This window comes from Anguilla rostrata, chromosome 4, assembly GCF_018555375.3.
Source record: "Anguilla rostrata isolate EN2019 chromosome 4, ASM1855537v3, whole genome shotgun sequence".
NCBI lineage: Eukaryota > Metazoa > Chordata > Actinopteri > Anguilliformes > Anguillidae > Anguilla > Anguilla rostrata.
This window is the reverse complement of record NC_057936.1, coordinates 6,032,643-6,059,830: the sequence shown is the minus strand read 5'-3', so window position 1 is coordinate 6,059,830 and position 27,188 is coordinate 6,032,643. Positions and strand designations below refer to the sequence as shown.

The following is a 27,188-nucleotide window of genomic DNA, read 5'->3' as shown; positions in this document are numbered from 1 at the left end:
ATACGGGATGAAAAACGACAAGGGCTGAAACCAGGAGCGAGGGAACCGGGAGGTTTGACAAACGCCATAAAACCAAGAAAAGGCCAAAGAGAAAGGGAACCATTAAAACTCCAATTGAAACCGTATCCCCCCGTCAGCGTGTTAACTAGCAGGTCCGCCCGCGCCGCTGCCAAAGATAAGATTGCTTGTGTCAGGTTTTTTTTTTCTTTTTCTTTTTACCACCTCTGTGCAATTGCCGTCTTTTTCTTTTCCTTTTTCCTCCCCACCCTCCTCCGACGATATTAAAGGAATAACGGAGATGAAGCACACTCCCGCGGGAGAACATATGATTTAGGAGCCGCGGCATATGCTAAGATATAATGATAAATGCGGATAAAGCCGCGACGCCTTTCATCACTCCTTCCTCTGTCTCCCTGGCTAGCCTGGATCGCTGGAATGGCCTCCGCATTAGGGAGAGCCAAGGGAAGAGAATGTGGGCGTTAAAAAAAGTCTTACCGAGCAAAATAAATACATCGAGAAATGTATACATATAAACAAAGCGTACGTCAACTCACTGAAGGTGCGTAATTTCCCAAAGTTCGCTAACGCTGTCTGGATTTTATTGACGTTTTTAAAATACTGTTAACCTCGGGCCAGATTTCATCTGACGCTCTCCACCCCTGGCTCCGCGGGGTAGAGCGAGCTAACATTTGCACAGCGCCTTCCCGCACAGACACTCCCTGCTGCCGCGCAGACAGCTGCTCCACATAGGAACGGTTATCAGCGGAATACCGCGGAAGCCAGCGGCGGTGTGTGGGACTAATGAGTAGAGCGGGTGACGCAACCCGTGACACCACGGAACGCTACCCAGAGCATCCGCGTTCCATTTTTGGGTATGCTTGAAAATACATTTTTTCAAAAACTTTCTCCAGCAGTGGCAACCAACCCTGTTCCTGGAGATCTACCATCCTGTGCGCGTTCACTCTAACAAAGCACACCTCATTCAATAGTTAGATGTTGTTGAGTTGCTGGTTAGTAGAGTCAGATATGCTAAATTAGGGTTGAAATGAAAACCCACAGGATGGTAGATCTCCAGGAACAGGGTTGGTTACCACTATTCTACAGGCTTTTAATATGCTATAGAAAACCAGGTGCTGGTGATGCAAGTGTCTATATATGATCACTCACATTGATGGATCTTATAGGGAGACTGATGTTGAACAATTAAGACATTGTATTTTGGTTTGGTCTGTTTTTTTTTTTTGGGGTGAAAAAATGTAATGGCTAAATCCAAACTCCTGTAGCATAAAATTATGGAAGTTTATGAGAAACTAACATATAATTTGACATTACATTAAAATATTCAACATACTAGGTGATTAAATGTTGATTAAGGTTATTTATATGATGCATGTTTTTATTCACCTGGGTACAAACACAATGGTCTAACTGCACATAGGTGTTCATTAATAGTACTGACAGATAGACGCCAGGGAAAAACTTTTTTTTTTCTGGTCCAGATGCATTTTTCAAACATTTCATACATTGAGTTCTTTAGTGTACAGAACTCCTATTGAGACAGCTGTCTGTAGTTCACAGCAGGTTTAGCTAGCCATGAAATTGATAACTTTTGAGTCACTAAATTACGCTTTCAATCATCAGTATTGTCTTGTCTTCCAAAGTACTGGGGCACTCTTTTCCCCCATATTCACACTTCTAAGAATCCAGCTTTCTTCATTTCTGCTGCATGTCCCCCCAAAAAAAGAAAAGGTACATTCAGTATTTTTAGGCTAAAATAAACACGCATTAGCTACACGGTTGGATGTCTTTCAATTATTTGCAAAAGCATCTGTCAGGACGTGGACATTCTGAAATGGAACGCTTGGGAGAAATTTATGTAGATGGAAAGCTATCAATTTTTTCCCCCCGCCGCCCTTCAATCCCTGGAAACGTTCCGGCTCTCCATAAATCTCTTCAGACGTCGGCGCGGATTAACCACGCGGAGTTCTTCGCTCGCATCCCAACTTTGTCGCCACCTTTATTACGGCTTTCTCCAAGTCGTTTACTCGTTCCTATACGTGATGTCACGCCTCATGCGGATTGCCGCAACCTCCAAGCCAGACATAACTCACTGCGCAAAACTGTCCCAGTATGAACTTTAGGCATCACAGGAATGGCTTGAGTTAATATATTGGCAACTTATATCATATATATGCTTACATACACACACCCACACACACATACACACACATATATACACACACATATATACATACGTATATACACATACATACACACAAACATACACGCACATATACGCATACACACATATACATCCATATATGTATACACATACCTACATACACACGCGCATATACATATATATATATATACACACACACACACAACTTTTATACGGTCTAACATTTCATTGTTTTTTATGGAGCTTTGGGGAAATGAAACCTCCCCATTTGATTTGCAGATATATCGCTATTCAGAAGGGGGAAAGGATCTGATGTGAGTAATGACTCAAATTGCCCACCGATTGCGTAGCGGCACGGGAACGCAGGCCGCGCCGTGCGCGGATACGCCGGCTCTGCGCTGTCTGTCTGAGGCGGCGAAGGTTTCCACAGCTTGCATCATCTCCCGCATTGTGTTCCGAGCCCTCGCGGGGGAACGCCGATCGATGCGGAACAAAGTCCGTTTCTGGGTAAGGCCTGCCGCGAGACTGTCTCGGCAGCACCGCGAATAAAGATTTTTTTTTTTTTTTTTTTTTGCGCGCGAGCGTGCGTTTCTTTACTGGCCGTTAAAGAACAGTCCCCACATAAGGTCGATCTGCAGGAGGCCAAAAACCGTTCAAGTCGTCTTTCAAGACGGATCAAGCGCAAATAGAATTTCATTCATATGCCAGATTTCGTCATTTCACAAGTGCGAAGCAACAGCCCAACTGCCACCACGCCAATACGTGGTTTCCCCCCGCTTTTTAGAATAAATAACAGGATGTACACGTCCAACTCTTTTAATATGGAAAAATAACAAAGGTTATATGGCAACACGTACTAGTTCACTTTTTTTTTCCTATTACAAATATGCAAATCAATTAACTAACTGCAAAACACAAAAAGGAGTAAAACAAATTACAGTTAAAACAACTATATACAAGCAAATGTACACTTTATAAAACACATATATACACTCTTTTAATATATTATTATATAGAGGATTTGTTTATTTACCTTACAAATAATGCTGGAGGAAGAGCAGCTTGGAGAAGGAGCGTTTTGTTTTATAAAGAGAGAATCCTGTGGACCAACCTTGATCCTGACCATAAAGCACTGACAAGACGTACAATATATATGAATAGGTAGTATTTCCACGTAGTTGTTGGATGCCGTATAAGAATACACATACTTTTGTGAATGTCACCATACCAGTAATTCATACAATAACAGTCATTTCAGAGTGTCAATTACTCAAGGGAAATTTGGGTGAAATCTGGCCAGTGCTGACAGCATTAAAAAATGTCAACACCATCTTTTAGCATGTTCTCTCTACCTTTAGAAATATCATTTTGAGTTGCTTTTTTTTCTTTGCAAGCATTACATTTATAGGACTTCTGAAGCGTTGAAAGTCTCATCGTTGGTTAGCTGCCTTCACAACCCCCCACCCCCCACCCCCACCCCCACCCCCCAGAAAGCCATGGCATTTTGCAGTTTCACATTTTTAAGAGTCATGCATTAGTGTCGATCCTCCTTAGTCCTCCACACAAAGGGTCGCGACGATAAAAAATAAAATATCAGGGGCGAAAGGAACAGGACGAGCCGTAAAACAGTTTTTATTTGAGTCTCTGGGTCGAGAATCCGGACGTAGTGGATTTGAGAGTCTGTGCGTAGATGGATTTGGACGGGTCGTGTCTGAGGTTGGGACGGTGTGACGAGCTGGTTTGAACGGTCTGTGTACGTAGATGGATTTGAGACGGACGTGTCGTAACGGATTTGGACGGCTGTGATGGATCATTGAGACGTCGTGTCGGGATCGATTCAACGGTCGGCTAGCTGAGCGGGAAAAGGCGAAAGGAAGCGTTCTGCTGTTCTTTCAGGTTCCCTGGCAGTGTCCTCACCATGGAGACGCAAAGAGAGAAATCACAACTTTCAAGCGGGGGTCTGTCAATGCAAAAATAAAATAAAACAAGGGGGGGGGGGCGTAAAAATAAAACAAGGGGGGGGGTACTCCTTCCTCAAGCTGGAGTCGCCTTCCTGCCGACTTGTTTTCTCACTCTTTCGTCATTTATTTTTTAGAATTTCATCTAAAAAATTTTTTTTTTTTTTACAAAAGCAACAGAAGCAGGGCCAGCAGAGCGAGCAGGGAGGGGGCGGAGCCGGGGGCGGAGCCACGCGGCAGCGGCGGAGTCCTGGGCGAGGAGCTCTGCTTCAGCCTGCTGGGCGGCAGCGCCTTCAGGTCCTCCAGCGCCCCGAAGGCGGCCATGGAGAACTCGGGGTCCCCCGTGGTGAGCAGGTCGAAGACGCACGACTGGAAGTACACGTCCTCCACCTGCAGCGTCTCCCGGCAGCGGGCGGTGGCGCGCTCCACGGTGTAGGCGGGGCGCGGGGGTGCGGCGGGGCCGGGGGCGGGGCCCGGGTCGGGGGGGCGGCCCAGCGTGTGCTCCTGGATGAGCTCGCTGCGGGGGCAGCCGTGCAGGCAGAGCTGCAGCCCCCCGCTCTCCTCGGCCGGGCCCAGCGAGTCCTCGGGCGTGCGGATGGCGAAGGTCAGGTAGCGCCCCACCCGCCGCACGATGATGGACGTCCCGATGTAGTGGGCCTGGATCCGCACCTGCCGGCCCCCGGCCCCGCCCCGCTCGGCGATCCACAGGCTGCCCCCCTGGCCCCCGCTCCGCGTGCCGTCCTGGAAGGCCGAGGGCAGGTCGTCGGTGGTGGCCTGGTACACCTTCTGCTCCGTGCAGCCGCGGAAGGCCTTGAAGATGACCGTGATCTGCGGGGGCAGAAGAGAGCGGTTAGGGGGGGCGGGGGGAAGCTCCGCTTAATCAGGAGTGATTTATTTTCCCCGGTAATCAGGGGACGCTCGTTTGCAGACCCCCCTGGGGCCCCAGCGCTTGGCTCCATTCCTGAACGCTGCTCTCCCGCCATCAACCGTCAAGAGCGCAAAAGTACTCGATGCGTGCGCTCGCATCCCCAAGTCCTCTGACTCAGTGTTAATCACACACACGCTCACACACACACACACGCACACACGCGTGCACAGACACACACACACAGACACACATAAACGTACAAGCACAGACACACACACGTACACACACACACAGACAGACAGACAGACAGACAGACACACACAGACACACACACACACGTACTCACACAAACGTGTACACACGCACACCCACACAAACCACAACACGATCACAAGCACAGACACACACAAACACCCAAGGTACACGAACACACCACACACACGCACACATAACAGCCACAGACACACACACAAAGCACATCCATCCTAACTAACGGGGACCGTCTCCATCTGCTGCCCACGCACAGCACATTTCCAGGGCTTTCTCTGAGGCACTGTATCAGCGAGTTTACTGCTGCGCAGAACAGAGTCCCTCCTCTCCGTGGTGGAAGTGAAGGCTTGTGAAAGCTTTAGAAGTCAAACAAAGCCGTCTAATATTTTTGATTCATTCTAGATGGGGGGGGGCGGGGGGGAAGGACCAGCACACTGCAACTCACAATTCCCAAAAGCAATTCCCTAAATATTAGGCCTATATCACTGGAGTTGCAAAAAAAAAAAAAGATGTAGCATTATGTTTTAGTCATGAGTGGTTTTGACCCAATTTAATAGTTGTTGAGCTGTGAAACGTTCAGAGTAAAGCACTTTCAATGGATGTTAAAACAAAAAAATGGGAAAATATGGACATAAAAATCTTTTTCATGGCCACCATTCTGCCACTCCATGACAATATAATCGGCAACTTGACAAGATATCTTGTCATGCCAAATTAATTCCATAGCAACAATTCATTAACTTCAAGGGTGAAGTAAGCTAAATCTGATTCAGATACAAGGCAGCGCTGAATGTTGGAACGTAAGATAGGGCCACAGTTGGCATGGAAACCAAAAGACAATAGAGAGCGCTGTACCGGTTTTCACCACAGTGAGGCAGTGGGGTGCTGGAAAAGCCAACTCACACCCATTTTACCATGCAATGGGGAATACTTGGCCACTTACACATACTTTTAGCCAATCACAGTTGTTTTAGAATGGGCCTTAAGTGAATTGGGTCTAAAGGTGTGACTTAACTTCAGTTTCTAGGCCAGGATCTTCGTCGAAAGCACAGAAATGCAGCCAGTGTGATCAATATGCAATGGCCTTTACTCCTGCTATTTTGGGGGAGGTGGGAGGGGCTTAGCAACCTTCTAGAATCACTGGCTTCACACCTGGTTCTAACGAGTGAATCTCTGCATCCGACGGTCAAAATTTAACCCCAGATGGTCATTTTCATTTGTGAAATGACAGCTTCAGAGTTAATCCAGTGTTAATGATTTATTGTTTTGATTTGAAAAGTCTTATACTCAAACTTCTGATGCATAAACCTAATGAATCACAACAATTACAGTTTCTTAGTACTTTTTGATTTAATTTTTTTTTTTTTGTCAAGTGTGAGCTTAGCATTTAAGAGCAAGATTTGGATAATCCCTTACTTCACACCAAACCAGAAATAGTAACAATTCAGCCCCCAAACCTTTTTATTTAATAATATATTTTTTTTGCATCTTCCCAAACATTTCATAGTTAAATTGTGCCACCAGGGGGCGCTTGAGCACACCGCTTGACTCCAGTCCATTACATTCACTTCACAGACCACCTAATAAGCCTGCGGTTTCCACAGCGCCAGTTCCATCCGGGCTTAAAACGGTTAGAACGTCTTCACGACATTTAAGCGCACTTCATTCCACTCATTCCTCTGATCTTCATGTGTATTCCTCCAACAGAGCTCTAGCCTAATTCAGATAAGTCTGCTCATCACAGTGCTCAAAAGACATCAACGGCCATCCTGTTCCCAGCACACTTAACCACGACAGCTTGAATACACGTTCTGCCTCACCTTTAATACACTTTCTACCTCACCTTGAATACACACATTCTACTTCACACCTAGCCAAGGGGAGAGCCAACTCCAACACACAACGACCAATGAGACGCACTGCAATTCAAGCCGCTTTTTTTTTTTTACATTAGAAATCAATAAAATTTCTATTTTGTAATAGTTCAACGTGGTTCAAAATTACATTCAGACTTTGTTTTGCTCACAAGCTTACATAAAATCCTGACTCATATAAATGTCGTGAAAACCAGTTAACATGTCAAACTGTTACGCAATTGCAATGTTACACATAAAGGTGCATTGCCGGCCAATCAGCACGGGCCCAGTAGGACTTGGAACGCACCGTGTTTTCGCACAAAGCGGTCAGTGTTCTTGCAGAAAGCCTTATATAATGCCTTTGCTATAAAATACAGTTTTGTGGAAAAGTGAGAACTTTTAAGTAGTAAAACTCTGGTGAAGAGACAAAAATAAATGCCCCGTCCAGAATAAACTGCTGTGTATTTACAAACACCAGAATATGAGACGGAGCGAATCGTCAAAAACACAAATTAATTAAGAAATAACAACGCATAGTGGGGATGAAAACAGGGAATAGGTATTACTAACAAGCTTGTTAGACGCTGCAGTCACTGGGTTTGATGCAAACCTTTGTCGTGTTTCCAATTATGACTGATAATTCTCCACCTTTACAAGAGGACTGTGTGCTACGATTAGGCTGAGACCCACAGTGACACAGTTAATAATGCAGCAATAAACAGAATTACGCAATAATGCAAACACTTTAAAAAAGTAGTGCTGGTGAAAAATATTCTCGAAGCTACAATTTGCTCATGCCAACTTACTGTCCCGGTCATTAAACACAAGACTACACCCAAAAACTCTTCGTTTTTATCACCTACAGCCCTGACTGGGCTCACAGAGACGCCGCCTCAGTCACACTGGCAAAGAAACAAATGTTCCTTTCACACGTTTCACCTTTAGTGATGTCATACTCATACCACCTGCCCCAGCGCAGCGTGCAGAGCACGCATTTCCTGCGACGCGCATTCGACCGACGCGGGAAAGCAAGCAAGGGCTACAAGGACGAAACGATCTGCTCGTCTTCCAGACCCACCGAAGGAGCCCGGTGTGTGTGCATGCAGCAGACCTGGGTCAAATACACATTTGATTCGAATTCAAATACGTTTACTGAGCTTGTCTGGTGTATTGGAACCAATGAAACACTCTTAAAAAGTGCAAAACCCGCCTTCTGGTCCTATTGGCAGGCCTCAGTTGCACCAGGCAAGAACAATGGAGCACAGAAAAGCATATGAATCCAAAAAGAAATACGGTTTTAACCCAGGTCTGGTGTATAGTCAGGTAGAGGTACACGCATCTTCTCCACTAACGTGAGGAATTTCAACAGGGGGTGGGGCAGCAGTGCCGGATAATGGTTATGGAGCCGGGCTTGAAGGTTGCGGGTTCAAGTCCCAGGAGGAGCGATGCCACTGAACTCCTGAGAAAGGTGCTGAACCCGAGCTGTCCAAGAAAATGCTCGGGTGTCTAAATTAATAGTACAGAAATAAGATGGGTGCTCTGCATGTCCCTGGACAAGAGCGTCTACAGAACTGTAATGGTGAATGAGGTCATAGAGCAGGCTCCTGGAGAATGTACCGTCCTGTAGGTTTTCACTTCAGCCCTAATTTGACTCAACCTGATTCCACTAATGAGCTGCTCGTCGAGATCTCTCGTGGTTGAATGAGGTGAGCTTTGTCAGGGTTGGAGTGAAAGCCTACACAAAGATAGATCTCCAGGAACAGGGTTGGTTACCACTGCTCTAGGCTGTTGAATGAGGGGTGCTTTCTTAGGGTTCGAGTGAAAACCTACAGGACGGTAGATCTCCAGGGGCAGGGCTGGGCAGCCCTGCAGTAAATGCTCAATGCTGCTAAATTAACAGTATAGAAATAGGACCAGTACCAGGCTAGTCGCTGGGCAACAGCGTCTGCTCTTGGCAAACTGTAACTGTAAGTGATGTCACGGAGTCACATGGACGTTACCTTGCTGGTGGCGGTGGCGCTGGAGCCCTGGACCACCGGCACGTTGGTCACCTGGACCGACAGGTAGCGGTTGTCGATGAGGGGCCAGGCGCCCTCCACCTTGCAGGTCTGGAACTCGTCGCGGAAGGTGCGCAGGTGGGGGTCGCCGAAGAGCCCGCAGTGGGCGTACTTCCTGTGCGGCCCGCCCGCGCCGGCGGCGGCGGCGGACCCCCCCGAGGCCGCCGCCCGGCTCTCGTAGTCGCAGAGCTCGGGCACGGGGGGCCGCGGCGTGGCGGCGGCGCCGGACGCCCTGGCGGAGGACGTGGGCCCGTCGCTGGAGCAGTTGTGCTGCGTGAACAGCTCCTTGATGCGGAACACGGCCGAGTGGTAGAAGAGGTCGCCGCGGCAACTGCGCGCCATGCGGCGGGTGCAGAGCGAGTAGGCCCGCAGCGCGATGCAGTAGTCCACGTCCGCCGGGGCGTCGTCCTGCAGGCCACTAGAGGGCGACGTGGAGGCCACGTATTCGGAGTTGCAACGCTGAATTCGGCACTGCTGGCAACATGCTGGACGGAGGGGGGGAAAGAAATAAACGTTACACACCTCACTCAGCTACACAATAACACCTACACACCTCACTCAGCTACACACCTCACTTAGCTACACAATAACTGCTACACACCTCACTCGGCTACACAATAACACCTACACACCTCACTCAGCTACACACCTCACTTAGCTACACAATAACACCTACACACCTCACTCAGCTCTACAAAAACTGCTACACACCTCACTCAGCTCTACAACAATTGCTACACACCTCACTTGGCTACACAATAAAACTGCTACACACCTCACTCAGCTACACAATAACTGCTACACACCTCACTCGGCTACACAATAACTGCTACACACCTCACTCAGCTACACAATAACTGCTACACACCCCACTCGGCTACACAATAACTGCTACACACCTCACTCAGCTACACAATAACTGCTACACACCCCACTCAGCTACACACCTCACTCAGCTACACAATAACTGCTACACACCTCACTCGGCTACACAATAACTGCTACACACCTCACTCAGCTACACAATAACTGCTACACACCCCACTCGGCTACACAATAACTGCTACACACCTCACTCAGCTACACAATAACTGCTACACACCCCACTCAGCTACACACCTCACTCAGCTACACAATAACTGCTACACACCTCACTCGGCTACACAATAACTGCTACACACCTCACTCAGCTCTACAATAACTGCTACACACCTCACTCGGCTCCACAACAACTGCTACATACCTCACTCGGCTACACAATAAAATTGCTACACACCTCACTCAGCTCTACAATAACACCTACACACCTCACTCAGCTACACAATAACACCTACACACCTCACTCAGCTACACAATAACACCTACACTCACCTCACTCAGCTACACAATAACACCTACACACCTCACTCAGCTACACAATAACACCTACACACCTCACTCAGCTACACAATAACACCTACACACCTCACTCAGCTACACAATAACACCTACACTCACCTCACTCAGCTACACAATAACACCTACACACCTCACTCAGCTACACAATAACACCTACACACCTCACTCAGCTACACACCTCACTTAGCTACACAATAACACCTACACACCTCACTCAGCTCTACAAAAACTGCTACACACCTCACTCAGCTCTACAACAATTGCTACACACCTCACTTGGCTACACAATAAAACTGCTACACACCTCACTCAGCTACACAATAACTGCTACACACCTCACTCGGCTACACAATAACTGCTACACACCTCACTCAGCTACACAATAACTGCTACACACCCCACTCGGCTACACAATAACTGCTACACACCTCACTCAGCTACACAATAACTGCTACACACCCCACTCAGCTACACACCTCACTCAGCTACACAATAACTGCTACACACCTCACTCGGCTACACAATAACTGCTACACACCTCACTCAGCTACACAATAACTGCTACACACCCCACTCGGCTACACAATAACTGCTACACACCTCACTCAGCTACACAATAACTGCTACACACCCCACTCAGCTACACACCTCACTCAGCTACACAATAACTGCTACACACCTCACTCGGCTACACAATAACTGCTACACACCTCACTCAGCTCTACAATAACTGCTACACACCTCACTCGGCTCCACAACAACTGCTACATACCTCACTCGGCTACACAATAAAATTGCTACACACCTCACTCAGCTCTACAATAACACCTACACACCTCACTCAGCTACACAATAACACCTACACACCTCACTCAGCTACACAATAACACCTACACTCACCTCACTCAGCTACACAATAACACCTACACACCTCACTCAGCTACACAATAACACCTACACACCTCACTCAGCTACACAATAACACCTACACACCTCACTCAGCTACACAATAACACCTACACTCACCTCACTCAGCTCTACAAAAACTGCTACACACCTCACTTAGCTACACAAAAATTGCTACACACCTCACTCGGCTACACAATAAAACTGCTACACACCTCACTCAGCTCTACAATAACTGCTACACACCTCACTCAGCTCTACAATAACTGCTACACACCTCACTCAGCTACATGATAACCGCTACACACTTCAGAATGAGTCACTCAACTCAATTCTGTTCCACTCAATGTAGCAACATGAGGGAAAAAATAAACACAGCTTATCACATTGAGATATGGTAAGTCTAAAGCACCACTCACTCCCATAAGCCACCTGGGTGTCTAGACTCTGCATTCCTTCAGTACTCTCTCCCTGCAGCACTGGACCATTTCCCACACTACAGGCCACACACTACTACAGGAGTACTGTGCTGACTGGAGGAGATGTTTATCTCTCAAGTGACGATGGCTAGTAGCCTAGCCTGTTGCGCTTTACTGGGGGGCGACATAGCTCAGGAGGTAAGACCGATTGTCTGGCAGTCGGAGGGTTGCCGGTTCAAACCCCGCCCTGGGCATGTCGAAGTGTCCTTGAGCAAGACACCTAACCCCTAACCCCTAACTGCTCTGGCGAATGAGAGGCATCAATTGTAAAGCGCTTTGGATAAAAGCGCTATATAAATGCAGTCCATTTACCATTTACTGGAATGGTTTAACCAATTAGCTAGTTGTATGTTTCTCAGCTAGTTAACCAACCCAGACACACTGGAAGTTAAACTACAGGCTTTAGGGTGTAATACATGCATGTGAGTCTCCTAGTGATTCGCCAGGCATCTAAGAGTTGCCAGGTGATGTCGGTGAAAGATGTGCCTCTCATCCAATCAGCACCAATTCTCCTGTGGTGCATTGTGTGACTTGTAGTGTGGAAACAGTCACTGGTTCACGGGAAAGTATTTCTACACCATATACACCTGCGTGGGTGTAGAAGGAGTGACATGAAAGCAATACACAATTTTAAATTCTGAACAGAGAAAGAAAAGTTTTTTGTTGTTTTTTTTGGAAAGACACAATTCCTATAGGCACTGACAAACCTTTAGCATCTTCTGAACCTGTCTTTCCACAACTGCAATGCCAGGTAACAAGACAAGAAATAAGCAGCGTGCAATGGCACGGCCATCATTCTGCAGCAGTTAGAGCTCTTTAACCAATTTTTATTGCCTCTATAGAATATAACTACAAGATAAATAATGCCTTGGGAGTATAGGCTGACAGGTAGGCTGCAGCTTCTTAAAATGGAGGTTTGCATTTTACACTAAATTCCCACAGGCATCGGTTTCCAATGGTCCGGAGGTCTGCTAACCCTACATTCTGAACCGTTTTTAATACAGCATCACAGAGCATTGCTTTCATAGTGTGTGTGTGTGTGTGTGTGTGAGTACGATTAAGGACTGTCCACGGAGGCCAGTTTGAAAACTAAAGAAACGAAACTAACACAACTGGAGGATGCAAAATGATGCTGCTCATCGTCATCGTTTTCAGTACATTTCTAAAAGCCACTTTGTTTTTATTGCTTGTTATTGCCACACTCTAATTGCACTTAGCAACAATAAAATCATGCATAATTAGCATTCAAGTGCAGTTTGACAATAATCCACTCATTTGAGGCATCACAAGTAACATTTATGGATGCAAATTTATGATTAGCAACCCATTTGTTCAATTCAGCCCACATCAAATGTGAATTATTTCTAGAAATAACAACTGATCATAAAAAAATGAGCCGATTTCTCATCTTTGAACAGATCGCTTAAAAAGCTATAGTCAGACTGGTATGCATTACAAGCGTTTACCCCAAGAGCATGACAACACAACACTGAAAATGCACTGTCTTGTTACTGAAAGGACTTTTACACTCCTCCCTTGATGGTCTTAGATGCCCGTTGAAATGCACCAAACCATTACTCGCTATGGAACATAAAGACTAACAGAGTCATCAGCCCTGTTGTATATTTTCTTGTCTTTGAGTATGTGGATTCTAGTTTTGCTCTGCCTCCCTCAATTCAAACTTCCAGGACCCCTTACAAGACGCAATGGATTAGCCTACTCTGAATAACTAGTGGTATGACCAGCTGAACAAATCACATCAGACATGGTAGCCTGGTCAATGTTACCGACAATTCTAGCAGTCTGATAACATTTGAGAGGCGAGACCCACTTCCTGCAGGTGCACGGCTTAAGGCAACTTCCTCAAAGACGTAGCAACTTAGCCTGCAGCCATAGAATTCCAGACACAGCACTTGCTAACCTCACTTGAAAAGCTATTAGCTTACTCCTCCCCTCCGATTCCTTTGTGTCAAAAAAAGAAAGAAAAAGAAAACACCGACCCCTAATGGAGAAAGTTTATTACTTCTGGCATTCATTTGGGTTTTAGTGAAATCATAAATCTATACTTGAATGTGTGGCGTCATTTTAAAAATATGTATTGTTCCGGAACATATGACCTTTATATGATAACAGTAAAACTAATTAGTGGTTAACCAAAGACCTGAATGAGTGGTAACATCACTATTTAACAGGGTGGTCCAGAGCCAACAGTGAAAACCTATTAGATTAATGTGCCAGAAAAAAAATCTAGTTTTATACAAACGCACAGAATAAACCAACAATAATTAATAATAACCAAGTGTAGTCAACATTAGCATAGTTTAAAAAAACTGCGCGCAGCAATGCCAGTTTTAAAACTCAATGTAAACATTAGCTGTACAACAGTAAAACATTCGTGATTAGACTGTAACCATTTCCAGGCAGTTGGAACGTTCAAGGAGCAAAATATTTACAATTTCAAACAATGAAACCAATTAAAACCATTCCTTCTAAACTTTGACGGTGCTGTACAATATTCCACGCTAGACTATACACTGCAAATAAAACAATTTAACTTCAAAAATGTGACTTGGCGTTAGCTACTTTTTGAAAGAGCGACGCAAAGAAACACTACGATTCCTCAGAAGTACGTTGACGTTACAGAGTTCATATGTATTTATTAACAGAATATATTAAATACTGAACCATCAAATGTAACACATTCTTCAACCGGACTGCCTAGCTGTGTTACCCCCATAGATTTATAAGCCTCGTCGTCGCTACCTACAAATATTGTTGGACAGCATCCCAAGAATTCCAGCCAGAACTATTTTACTTCGGAGTGTGTGTAAAGTTTTCCATCACTACGCTAGCTAACATACTGACGAGACGCCTGAAAAAATAAAAGAAAACTCAACGACTGCAAATATCCTTTCCCTGTATTGCAATCCAGCGATAAATGACGCGATTGCCAACTATATTTACATGTCACGCAAAGTTTGGCTCAATGTGGTTTTTGAACATAACAACGGTGGAAAACACGACTAATTCGTGAGGTTTAGCTACAAGTAGCATACAAGCGGTTGTATTTGTACTAGCTAGCAACAAGTTATAACAAACTAACAAAATAAGTCGTTATTTGTTCTGTATAAAGAGAGTAATAAGAACTTGATGAGTAAATGTTAATATATACTGGATGGTATCTAACCCTGTATAGTAGCTATCCGTAACAAGCAGCCACTGGCCCCTCGCAACTTTGTTTTGATTCATAACACACGATAAATATATTCCCAAATCATATTCATCACACACAAAGCTCGGCGGCACGTGGGCTGGGAAACTTCGAATTAGAACTTTGGAAAAACATTCGAAAATGTATCCCCTCAAACGTGATGGCTAGCTAGTATTCGCTGTGATACAAGCAGAGCATGATCAATTATTGCATGCTAACTAGGCATCAGAGCATCACTTCGTATCAATATTTTGATAGCTATCTGAAAAACCTCGAAATCAAAACATTAATTTTATTCTAGCGTATATCTAGAAAGCAAGTTTTGCTTCCAGCGAGCTAGCAACTTAGCCAATGTTACTAATAACAGTTACTTGTGTAACTACTTTCTCGCCTAGTTGGCTAGCTGAGTTTTAGATTAGTTAGAGATAGTTTGCCAATATAGCTAGCTAGCTAGAACATACAGGCGGGTTGTTAGCTAGTTAAGACTCACCAACTAACCAGTTACCCAACACATCTTACATCTTTTTAATGCATGTAGCGATAGCTCGATACTGTACACAGGCGAAAAAAAAGTTGCTGCTCACGCACCTCCCGAATTAGTTAACGTTAGCTAGCTAGCCGAGGGGCAAACTTTTTTCCAGGCTTTGTTACGGTTCCAGCTCAAAGTGTTTTGCATGCAAATATGCAGCGGTAAAAAAAAAAAATAATAATAATATAGGCTTACCTGGTCTGAGCAACAGAGAAAGTAATACCATCATAAAACACATAGAGTTCCAAAGCCTCCGCTTAGCCAGGTTTTGAGGTCCGCTTTTCCCCATGCCAATCCATTCAGTTAGAATGGAGATCCTCGACTGCTGCTGGGCGATGAAGTAGCTGCAGGAAATTGAACAAAAATTCACATCCCTTCCGAGACGCTGTCATTCAAAGCCAGCCCAATCCGCCGCGCACTCGAACAGGGAGGGGGGGTGTAAAAAACCGAAATGGGTAGGGCCATAGAAATGGGTGCTGGCCAATGAAAAGTCCAACTATTCCTTAAACGTCTAATGACTACGAGTATGGGTAGTGTCAATCCAAAGGAAAGCCAATGAAAAGTGTTTTTCCAAAACTCGGAGGCGGTGCTACAAAAAACTTGGAAAAACAAGGGGTAAGAAGACCACCATTGCCGAACTCCAAAAAGGCAAAGCAGAGTGTTGGGGTGATCGACAAGGTTTCCTTTGCATTTAATGAGACGGTAGATGGTCAATTTGAAAAAAAAAAAAAAAACGTTATGCAAGAATGTATAGCCAAATGGCGATTTACAAGCATTTTATTTGTCAATTTGAACGAATGACTTCGCGGCTCCTGAATTCCATCAGAGCTTGAGTCTGCCCTCTGCGTGTGCCCTGTTACAACGCAGTCAGCTGTGTCAGCTGTAGCGTTTGATCTTACCAGGGTTTAATGGAAGCTATAAACCAAATGGCCTAACACTAACAGTCCAGTTGCTTTCCTTGACAGAGCATTAAATTACCTTTCCTACCTGCTCCATACGGAAACACGCTCAGCAAACTGGACGCGAGTACCAGCTAGGGCCCATTATAAATGAAATGGGAAGATTGTTTGCTGTCTCTGGGAACATTTCACAGAGAAATTCAGTGCATGTTAAATTATATTAAAAATTAAAATAATTTTGGATTTTGACTTAATACAATCTACTCCGTAGAGTTACTTTTTGTCATTGTGTAGGCTTTGTTTAGTTAATGCGTGCATGCATGCACGCGCACGTGCACATATATGTACGTGTGTGTGTAGAGAGAGAGCACGGGAGCATTCTTTCAAAAAACATTCCAGACATTTTCGGAGTCCTGTGCTCATCATCGTAGGATTAAGGACAGCTGTGGGGGCTATTTTAAAGTGCTTTCAGTGGCTCATCGCGCAGTTCTCCGCCTGCATTGAGTCTTGGCTGCGATTGAACCTTAGGGAGCTAAGTCCTGCTTGTCAATAGACATCCAGGGCGGTGGCAACTGAGGAGACTCTAGAGGTGTGTGCATGACTTAAATTTTTCCACGTTGCTAAAAGAACCCGATGATCCTCCCATCGTTGTACAGGCTGAGACCCATATGTGTAGACATGCCAGACAAGGCGAGCTTACAATAGAAACTATACCACTTTCCCTAAAAAAGAAAATCACATGGGAAAAAAAAACAATGCATGGGCATCCGTGTGCTGTTTTGTATTGATAGTCTACTTACAACTGTTCCCCATTGCGTTCCCCCAATTTAGTCAATTAATTTGAAATGTTAACCTGTGGAGCATGCCTGTCATCTGGGCTGTTGCTCTGCATTTGAAAATAATCTTTTGTAATGGGGAATACAATATATAATAATAATAATAATAATAATAATAATAATAATAATAAAAGACATATGCAACAGTGGAACACTCAAGATTTGTGAAAGAATGTCCATATAAAAACAAAACAATTAATTGTCGAAATGTTTGGGGTTGGTGGGGCCTGTGTGCTAACCTGATTGAGCGGAGATCAAGCGGCTTGGTTTCCTTGCATTTAGAGACGAAATGCAAAGTCCTTTCCCCCTAAAACTTCTGCTGTGGATGAAAAATATAATTGTTTCTGCCTAACGAGCATGGCAGTGCTAAAGGAATGAACTGAAAGTTTTCGTTCACGAAGGTCATCCAAGGGTACTGTTTTAGGGTTGATAAAGGCTTCTTTAGCACGAAACCTGCAATTACCTGTTAATTATATCTTGTTCGGTTAATGTGTTGGCAAAGGTGTCAGACAGGCCAGAATTGGAGATGGGGGAAGGAAAGTGTGAGCTGACTGTGATGTCATGAACCAGAAACTGGAATGGAACAAAGCAGTAACTCCTGCTGTCCTTGTTTGATTCTTGCTGAATTTTATGACCGGTACTTCTAGGATACAGGAGTCTTTCCCTTCCTGGAGTAGACCCCTTTAATTCCTTTATTTTCATAATGCAGAGAAAGAGCAAATCTCCAGGATTTTTTTTCTCTCTATGGCAATCCCTCTTTTCTTTTTCCATTAGTTTTTTTTCCTTTTCAGAGTAAACCTGGGTATTAGAATTTTCCCTTCTTTCTTTTCCTGTGTTACTGGTAGATAGGGTTTTCCACTAGGAGCACATCTCAGGCGATCTTTTGGCTCTTTCACCTAATTTCAACTCCATCTGTTGCTCCATAGTAATAGCATCCAGAGATTTCAGCTTCATGTGTGAGGAGTGTCTTTAACCACAATGATATAAATTCCATTAACGGTTGTTCAGAATTATTCAAAAATCAACATTTATACCCCCCCCACACACACCACACCCACAAAAAAGGCCAATATTCTCTGCTCATTATGTACTATGTGCGTACTTCTGACTTAAAACTGTTTTAGGGTCATTGGGTTTCCTGAACTGATTCACTGATGTATTAGATCTCTCGTTGTCCGCTCCCATGGTTGCTTCGTTCTGGACGTATGCTTGTAAGATTTTGGGAAATATCTAAGCAATCCTCACTGGGGGCTAACGTTGTGAAGGTACCAAGGAAGTCTGGGTAGTGTGGATAATTCCATAAAAGTTTTTCCATGAGTTTTGTCTGTCACAGCAAAACCGAGTGGCCTTTCCCTAAATCCTGAGGTTCAGGTCTTTGTTTCCTTGGCTAATTTTCGGAGCTGTCCCCCTTTTGAGGGTCTTTGTGCTTGAGTGACACTCGAAATTCCAATTTTCTAGTCACATGCCCTGGTCTGACGGCCGAGCGCTGAATTTCCAAAGAATTGCAGCCAAGTTGTAAACTTGTCCACAAGGGTCCAGTCTTACCTGTTACAATCTTGGGTTTGTGGGTCCATTATACGCATTTCCTATGGAGAAAAAAAAGAAAAGAAAATAAAAATAAGAGGGGGTATGAAAGAGATACTAGTAAGTCTCATACCACATAGATTTGGATAACCTGCATAACAAACCTTCTGAGCATGTGCATTGATTTTTGTCCAGAGTGAACCTACTCATAGTCTTTTTTGGGTTGTGTTGTTCAGTCTACATTTTAAGGTGTGAAAGACCGAAAACTGAGTCTCTGGCTTGTTTATTAGTCTCCAGAGGTATTGAGATCTCCAAGGAGGCTCATGAGATGAAGCTCCTTGATACCTGTGAAACATTACTCAAACGGGGCTCACTGAAGCACAAAGTTAATACATCCAGGTAGACAGGAAGAATTCGCAACATGAAAGTGTACCCCTATAGAGGGTTTGTGAGATTGAGGGGTGGAGAATGCTCTCTTTATTCCCTTCGGCTCTTTGGAGCATATTGCATTGCATGACCCAGCACACATGCATATTCTTCTGCTTGTAACAAAGGGGGGGGGGGGGGCGTAGCAAATTGCTTGGATGCATCAGGTAAAAAAAAAAAAAAAAAAATTAAGCCACTACATTTCTTCTGACACTGAATCGCTTGTTCTGATACAATAGAAAAAATGAGGTCAGCCTGGTAAAATTAGCCATCCGCCTGACGGCAGGCCCGAATGCCAGGCCAGTGAGAAGGAACGGCTGTACTCGATTCTGCGAGCCGGAGGAACGAGAGAAAGAGAGAGGGAGAGAAAAAAAAGAGAGAGGGAGGGAGAGAGAGAAAAGGAGAGAGAGGGAGGGAGGGAAGATAGAGGTAGCGAGGCAGCCCGAGAGCAAGACAGAAAAGACAGAAGGAGGGAAAGGAAAGAGAGGGAGAAACTGAGGCGAAGAAAATGAGAGTGGTGGCGCACGGGTGTGGGTGGAAAGAAGGGAGAGTGTGAGACAGAAAAACAGATGGCGAGAAGAGCCAGAGAGGGAAATGGAGGGAGCGCGGGTGGGGGTGGGGAGAGGTGGGGGGCAGGGGAATGAAAAGAGGAAACTTGCTGAAAAGAGTGAGGGGAAAAAAAGCAGTTTGTAAGAAAGGGGGAATGATTATAAGAGAAAAGAATGAGAGCGCTGGAATACCGTCACAGAGAGAGACGGCGAGAGTGGTGATTGGGGGAGTGGGAGGGAGAGAGAGAGAGAGAGAGAGGGGGAGAGAGAGGGGAGAGAGAGAGAGAGGGAGAAAGGGAGAGAGAGAGAAAGAGAGAGAGAGGAGAAAGGGGAGGAGAAGAGAGAGGAGAGGAAGAGAGGGAGGAGAGGAGGGAAAAGGTAGAGAGGAGAAAGGGAGAGAGAGAAAGAGAGAGGGGGGAGAGAGAAAGAAAGAGAGAGAGGGAGAGAGAGAGAGAAAGGGAGAGAGAGGGAGAAAGGGAGAGAGAGACAGAGAGAGAAAGAGAGAGAGGGAGAGAGAGAGAGAGAGATTGGGTTTCCTCTGACTGTGGCTGGGCAGCTCCACATGTTCCTCATTAGGCTTCACACACCGCCAGGCCAGCTCCACACCGAGCTGCTCCGTTTTATTTGTATTATTAAGCGTATCGCTCTGCGGTCAGAATTAAACCAGCCAGCATGGCCGCCGCCGCCACCGCCGCTCTCCGAATGGTCAGCAGCCCCTTCTCAAACCCACAACTAAAAAACCAAAAAAAAAAACCCTAAACCCACACACACCTGTAGCCCCTCATAAATATCTAAACATGCTCAGCTCAAACAAAAGAGATATGTTTGTTTATGTTCTAAATCACGGTGAATAAGAAGAGTCGAAAAAGAAAAAGAAAAACAGGAATAATAAACGCATTTTACGACACTTCATTTGACAAAAGTTTGCTTAAAAACATAAAGGCAATTTTCTCAACTTTGTTAATCCTATCCACTTAAGTGCTGTCTCTTCGGAGTCCATGACACTTCTGACTGCGTTTCAGCCTGCGTGACGCCTTTTAGTCTGGAAAGCCGACACTCCAATGTTCTAAATCACAGTGAATAAGACCGGCCTAAAATAAAATAAAACACAGGAACAATAAACACATTTTACAACTCTTAATTTGACAAAGTTTTCTGAAGAAAGTAAAGGCAATTTTCTCAACATAAGTCCCTGTCCACGTAAGTGCTGTCTCTTTGGAGTTCACTTCTGGATTGGAGAGTCGACACTCGGGGGGGGGGGGGTTGGCTCACCTGTGTGAGGTGATTTACCTGTGGAGTGCGGGGCGCGTGTGGCCCGTGTGGGCCTCTGGCAGTGACGGGGGGGCTGTTATCGCCGTGGAGATAAGAGGCCCAGGCGGCGTGAGAGCGTCTAGGGGGGGGCGCCCTGATAGGATCTCTCCTGGAGGACCGCACTGACAGGCCGGAGAGATTCCCGACGGAGTGTACGCACACCGGGGGGGGGGCTGGCCGCGCTCTGGTCATGCGTGTGCATGTGTGTGTGTGTGTGTGTGTGTGCCTCTGCGCCACAGCGTGCGTGCGTGTGTGTGTGTGCGTATGCGCGTGTGCGTACGTGCGCGTGTGTGCCGCAGCGTGTGTGTGTGTTTGGGACAGTCACACACCCTCTAACGCTACACTGCACTGGCGGCAGTGTAGCGTTAGAGGGTAAGGAACTGGGCTTGTAACCAAAATAGGTCATAGGTTTGATTCCTGGGTCGGACACTGCTGTTGTTTCCTTGAGCAAGGTACTTAACCTGCGTTGCTTCAGTATATGTCCAGTTATATAAATGGATGCAGTGTAAATGCTATGTAAAAAAAAATTTTTTTTTTAAGTTGTATAAATCGCTCTGGATCAGAGTGTCTGCTAAATGCCTGTAATGTAATGTAATGTAATGCAAAGGGGGGGCCACTTGTTCACCTCGTGTTCACAGTAAATGGCTGTAATCGCATGGTAGAGAGCAATGAAATGTGCCTTTTCTTAACCTTGGAGACAGCAAAGGAAAAATACAGCTGTGGAGTTTTTGTAATTTGTTGTTACTTAAGTAAGACCCTCTGAAATATGATGCTGCAGAAAAAAAGATGGTCTCTTTACAGAGACTTTATTTCTTACTACTGAGCAATGCATACCGTATTTCATATCAATAATTAATCATGCGCCACTGTGGCAATGACATACAAAGTGACTGTAAGAACATAGATGGAAAAATTGAGTGACGTCTATGGTGCTCTGTTTCTTTGCCTCCTAATAAAGTTTTGTTTCTGCTGCAGGGCAGAGCACAGGAGGGCTGAGGCAGCGCAGAAGGACCTGCGCGCAATTATGTTTTTTATTTCTTTTTTCTCTCTCTCTCTCTCTCTTTATTGTTCAAGGGAGTGCTCACTTCAGTGAACAAAAAAACTTGAGCTGATGAGAAATCCCTATTTATCGGTTTATAATGGGAAAGCAGGTCCCCAAAGGAGACAGGGGAAGGGAGGAGAGTTGAGTGGGAGACTAATAATACATTTTCCCTCGTTCTCTTTCACACCTGCTCAGACTCCACTAATGAGCTGGGGCGAGATGGGGCAAGGAGGGGGTGGAGGGGGGCGGGCAATCCTTAAAATAATATGCACCTCATCTAAATTAAAATCTCCCCTCCTTGAGCACACGTACACACACACACACACACACGTACGCACGCACGCACATACGCACACACACACCCGCTAATCTTATTTCAATAATGAAAACCCAGCCCACCTAAATGACACTCTCCAATGAATTACTGCCTACGTTTCTTGTCCCCATGTTTGGCAAGAATTTTACCTTTCATTTTGACGAGCCACTATGAAATATCTGTCTTGCAAAAAAAATAAAATAAGGGTCTACCTTTAAAACAAGCAGAGGGTGACTCCTTTTCCCCACAAACTAAGCCCAACTCCCCCTCCCATCCATCGCTCTAGCATAACTGCCCCTCCCCCACCCCTCTGCCTCAGCCAATTGTCTCGCAGGCTGAGTGTGAGCTAGGCCTCAAGCCCCGCCCCAAACCCCTTGGGAGAGGCAGAGTAAAAGAGACAGGCGGCCAACAAATTGCTTTGTAATGACTCCACGAGGCCGGCATCCACCGCCTCCCTCGGAGATTATAGACAGCTCTCCTAAAAGTCTTCATTAGCCACTAAAACACATAATGGCATGGGACACCCCAGAACACTTTTTTGTGTGTGTGTAACTTTTACAACCTGGCAGTCTGGATATTTACTGCCGGAGAGCGGGACTTGCTCGTCACGGAAACAACATGTTTCTGGTGGTCAAAGCTGACTTCTGTCATATAGAATTAGCAAATTTATGAATGCTCTTTAAAAAAAAAATGCATTATACTCTTTAATGTAATACAATGATGGGTTGAATTTGATGAAAGATGGATCTTCTTAGTATGTCAGTCGTGTAGTCCAATGTGTTTTTTATTGCATATGTGTGTGTGTGTGTGTGTGTGTGTGTGTGTGTGTGTGTGTGTGTGTGTGTGTGTGTGTGTGCGCGTGTGTGTGTGTGTGTGTGTGTGTGTGTGTGCGTTGGTTGAGCGTATCTTCTTTTTTTGCAGGTGTCCTAATTATTTTGAGGGTATTGTTCATGTATTATTGGTTTCTGATTGACACAGTTATATGCCACGTTGGTTTCACAGAAGTATGGATAAACTTATTTTAATTCAGAAATGCTTGGGACTAAAACTATTTAAGCATTTAGCCCATAATCACATTGCAATACACGTGGATATAAAAACATAATTGCAGGACATGCTCCTCAATGATATTATATTTAATGACTCCGTTCACACAAACCGTGTTCTTTGATTTGAACAAAACTAGCGGTTCATTAATTATTGTACCTGTCTGTACTGTTTGCGCAAGTGCAGCTATATTTTGCTCATTAATAACGAGGATAGCGTTCACTCCTTACATGTTTTACGCACTGTCCATTTACACCATTAGACAATTTACCGGAGCGATTGAGGTGAAGCACCGTGCTGAGGGGAGAGACTACGGTAGCTTATTTGGGTAATAAAAACGGCGACCCTCTTTTTCCGAACCACAGCGTCCTCCTTTGTGACTGACTGCCAAATAAAAAACCCCCACCCCCGTCCAAGCTCAAATTTTCTGACCTGGCGATGAGAGTGACAGACAGGTAGGAGTAGGTTTCTTTGTTTTCTGTACCCTAGACTCACCCGGACACATCACGGTCAGGATTTATTTTATTTTGATTTCTTTTTGAAGACAGAAACAGTTTCTTTTTCATTTTTCGGGGCGGCTCTGAAGGGCCCACATCTGCTTCACACCACCAGCGCCCACTGGATTCCTCAGCTGCCATCCTCTTACAAGAGCTTTCTTTTTTTTCCCTTTTTTCTTTCTTTTTTTTCTTTTTTCCCTTTTTTTTCTTTCTTTTTTTTCTTTTTTTTTTTTTTTACTCCCGCACGCGGAAACCGTAAACCTTCACTGACTGCAGTGACACGTATCGTTGACCTGTCCACAGCCGGACAAAAGTTAAACAAATACAGAAGGCGAAGGCACTGTACAAGACTTTTTTTCTTTTTTTCTTTCACCATCCACCACCTTCTCTCTCAGTTCTCCTGAATTCCACACTCCCTCCTTCCTCAATTTTCGTGACAGGAGCACTTAGCAGAATTCTGTTATGGTCACCGACTGGTATAGAAAGTCTCGTACTATAACTTTTAAAAGGCAGGTTTTCCTGAAAACACCCACTTAAGGGGTTAAATCTGACACTGTAGGAAAAAAATGGCTTTAATGTGTATTAGCACACGATGTAAACAAGTTCATCAACTGTGATTTGTACATTTATGAAGTAAAAAAAAAACAAACCTACAGGACTGGATCAAATTAGTTCTTGTGTCATCAGAATATCAAACACTTTGGTGTGACGATGGGCAAATTTTTAGCCTAGAGAATAGAGAACACAAAAACAAAATAGCTCAAAATTGGGAAAAATCTTAAAGACAGTAATTCACAAGATCTGTGAATTGAGTGTAGACTTATCAGTCTGGTTCCGATCTATCAATGTTTTCCTCAGTGGGCATTTAAAGACCATTTTCTAACACAAAATGTCAAACAAGGAAAGTTTCATACTGTTCATGACTTCTTCAGTGCTTAATTTAATAATCCATCTTGGATAGTTGTAAACGAGGTAAAAGTCAAAGAAGCCCTGATAGTCAACCCCCCAAAAGACTGACATCGATTCTTTAATCAGCTACAGTCAACAGGTGTTCCGTTTTAAATTAATTCTCCAAATATTTCCCAGACACCCTGCCGTGAAAGAAATTCTAAACATGCGAAATCACAATGTTCTTTTTCTGCTCATAAGCCCACAAGCATTTGACAACACATATCTTACAGGTGCTATAGCCTAGGCCGATAGATCGAATTCAAATATGTGGAGACACGTCCATGAACACGTACAGTGCTACTGTGAAACGACAAGCACCTGACGAGAAAACGGTGAAATAGGAGTGAGCAAGAAATTGAGAAAGAAATGGAATTTTATTTAATATAGTGGAAAAAATATGTTTTGTCCAGTTACAGCCTCAGTGTCAGCAGTAAACGGATATCTGCTTTTTGGACTTGATTTCATAAACAGATGGAAAGTAAATCCTTTTTTCCCGAAGCGCCCCCCCCCCCACCCACCCCCCCCCCCCCCAACCTTCAAGACATATAACCGGCCAAAGCTTTTCCTTTTTCCCTGGCAGACATCTGAAGCCCCTGCCGTATCCTGTTACCGCCAGGGATTGGACGAACTGGAAAGTAGCGGTAAAAAAAAAAAAAAAAAAGGCTGACTTACCTTGGAGATAGGTGTGCAGGCTGATGCAGGCTGTGTGGGAGGGTATGGCGCGGTGCGGTGGGGAGGCTGTCGGCTCGGTGAAAGCCTGGTTCCCGAGCAGACCCTGACTGGCCGGCCAAGCCCGCCGGTGCTGTGGCGCGCGGGACACAGGCGCTGGGAATTGAGGCGCATGACGGCAGTTGTCCTTTTTAAAGAATCGGCACTTTGATTCCGGAGGGCTGCAAGTGAGCAATGTTCCCTAATGCCTGGATATCAGGGCTGGGCAATTAAAAAAAGAATAGGGGGAAAAAAATGCACACACACACACACAAGCACGCACACACACTCACACATACACACACCCTTATACGCAGACACACACACACACGCACACACACACACACACATACACACACCCTTACATGCAGACACACAAACACACACACCCTTACACGCAGACACACACACACACACAACACCATACACTACCCTACTGCAGACAACACACACACACCACACACACACATACACACACACATCACACACAACACACACACACACACACGCACACACACACACACAACACTTAACGCAGACACATACACACCACACAGACACACACACACATACACACACCCTTATACACAGACACACACACACACACCTAAACACAACACACACACACACACACACACACATGCTTATACGCAGACACACACACACCCTTATACACAGACACACACATTCACTGCCTGGACAACATGTGTCACCTTTGGACAATGTCCCATATTCTCTTAAGGCCAGTGAGACAAGCAGCCACAGGACGCCTGGCCCTTGGTGTTAACTTGTCACTGTGGAGAAATGAATGAGAGCTTTGTTTTCAGGGCTGAGTATCTCAATCATTCTCTGTCTCTCACACACTCACTCTTTCTCTCTTTCTCACAAACACACACACACACACACACGTATATTCTGTAGAGGATGTTGAAGCTTGGATGTACGCTGCTATACTGTATACACTGGAATGATGGGTGTCTTAGCATTATTTTTCAGTACACTAATAAACCGCTGCATTACGTCATCTCAACGATAAAGAATAATCAGTCCTCTCTTGATGCAGTAAGTTCTAGAACAGTCATATGTGTCAGTCATGGTAAATGGACTGCATTTATATAGCGCTTTTATCCAAAGCGCTTTACAATTGATGCCTCTCATTCGCCAGAGCAGTTAGGGGTTAGGTGTCTTGCTCAAGGACACTTCGACACGCCCAGGGCGGGGGGATCGAACCGGCAACCCTCCGACTGCCAGACGACCGCTCTTACCTCCTGAGCTATGTCGCCCCAGCCATGATGAACTGATCGGGTCTCTTGCGTTGATTTTTTGAACTGGGCGCTCGCTCGTAAATACACATTTTTTTTTAGCATTT

The 27,188-nt window shown here is 45.0% G+C and overlaps 1 protein-coding gene across 2 annotated transcripts; it reads right to left on the bottom strand.

Annotated features, from left to right (window-relative positions):
- Positions 1-4,243: 4,243 nt before the first annotated feature.
- On the bottom strand, positions 4,244-26,137 carry rgmd (RGM domain family, member D). Of its 2 annotated transcripts, XM_064330263.1 has the most exons (5): positions 25,784-26,137; positions 18,995-19,035; positions 15,910-16,058; positions 9,135-9,676; positions 4,244-4,968 (listed from the first exon to the last, which is right to left on the bottom strand). In XM_064330263.1, the coding sequence occupies exons 1-5, from the start codon at positions 25,952-25,954 to the stop codon at positions 4,306-4,308; spliced, it is 1,566 nt and encodes a 521-aa protein (XP_064186333.1). In that variant the 5' UTR covers positions 25,955-26,137; the 3' UTR covers positions 4,244-4,305. The 2 variants fall into 2 exon arrangements, with proteins under 2 accessions (XP_064186333.1, XP_064186334.1); XM_064330264.1 differs by lacking the exons at positions 18,995-19,035; positions 25,784-26,137 and adding an exon at positions 16,693-16,809.
- Between the last annotated feature and the right edge of the window lie 1,051 nt (positions 26,138-27,188).

Excerpts from the sequence above, each read along its gene's own strand:
- rgmd (XM_064330263.1), bottom strand. The coding sequence starts at position 25,954 with ATGCGCCTCAATTCCCAGCGCCTGTGTCCCGCGCGCCACAGCACCGGC. Across the intron at positions 16,059-18,994 it reads CAAACCCAAGATTGTAACAG|CTACTTCATCGCCCAGCAGC; the intron begins GTAAGACTGGAC and ends AATTTCCTGCAG. Across the intron at positions 9,677-15,909 it reads TTCTCTGTTGCTCAGACCAG|CATGTTGCCAGCAGTGCCGA; the intron begins GTAAGCCTATAT and ends CCCTCCGTCCAG.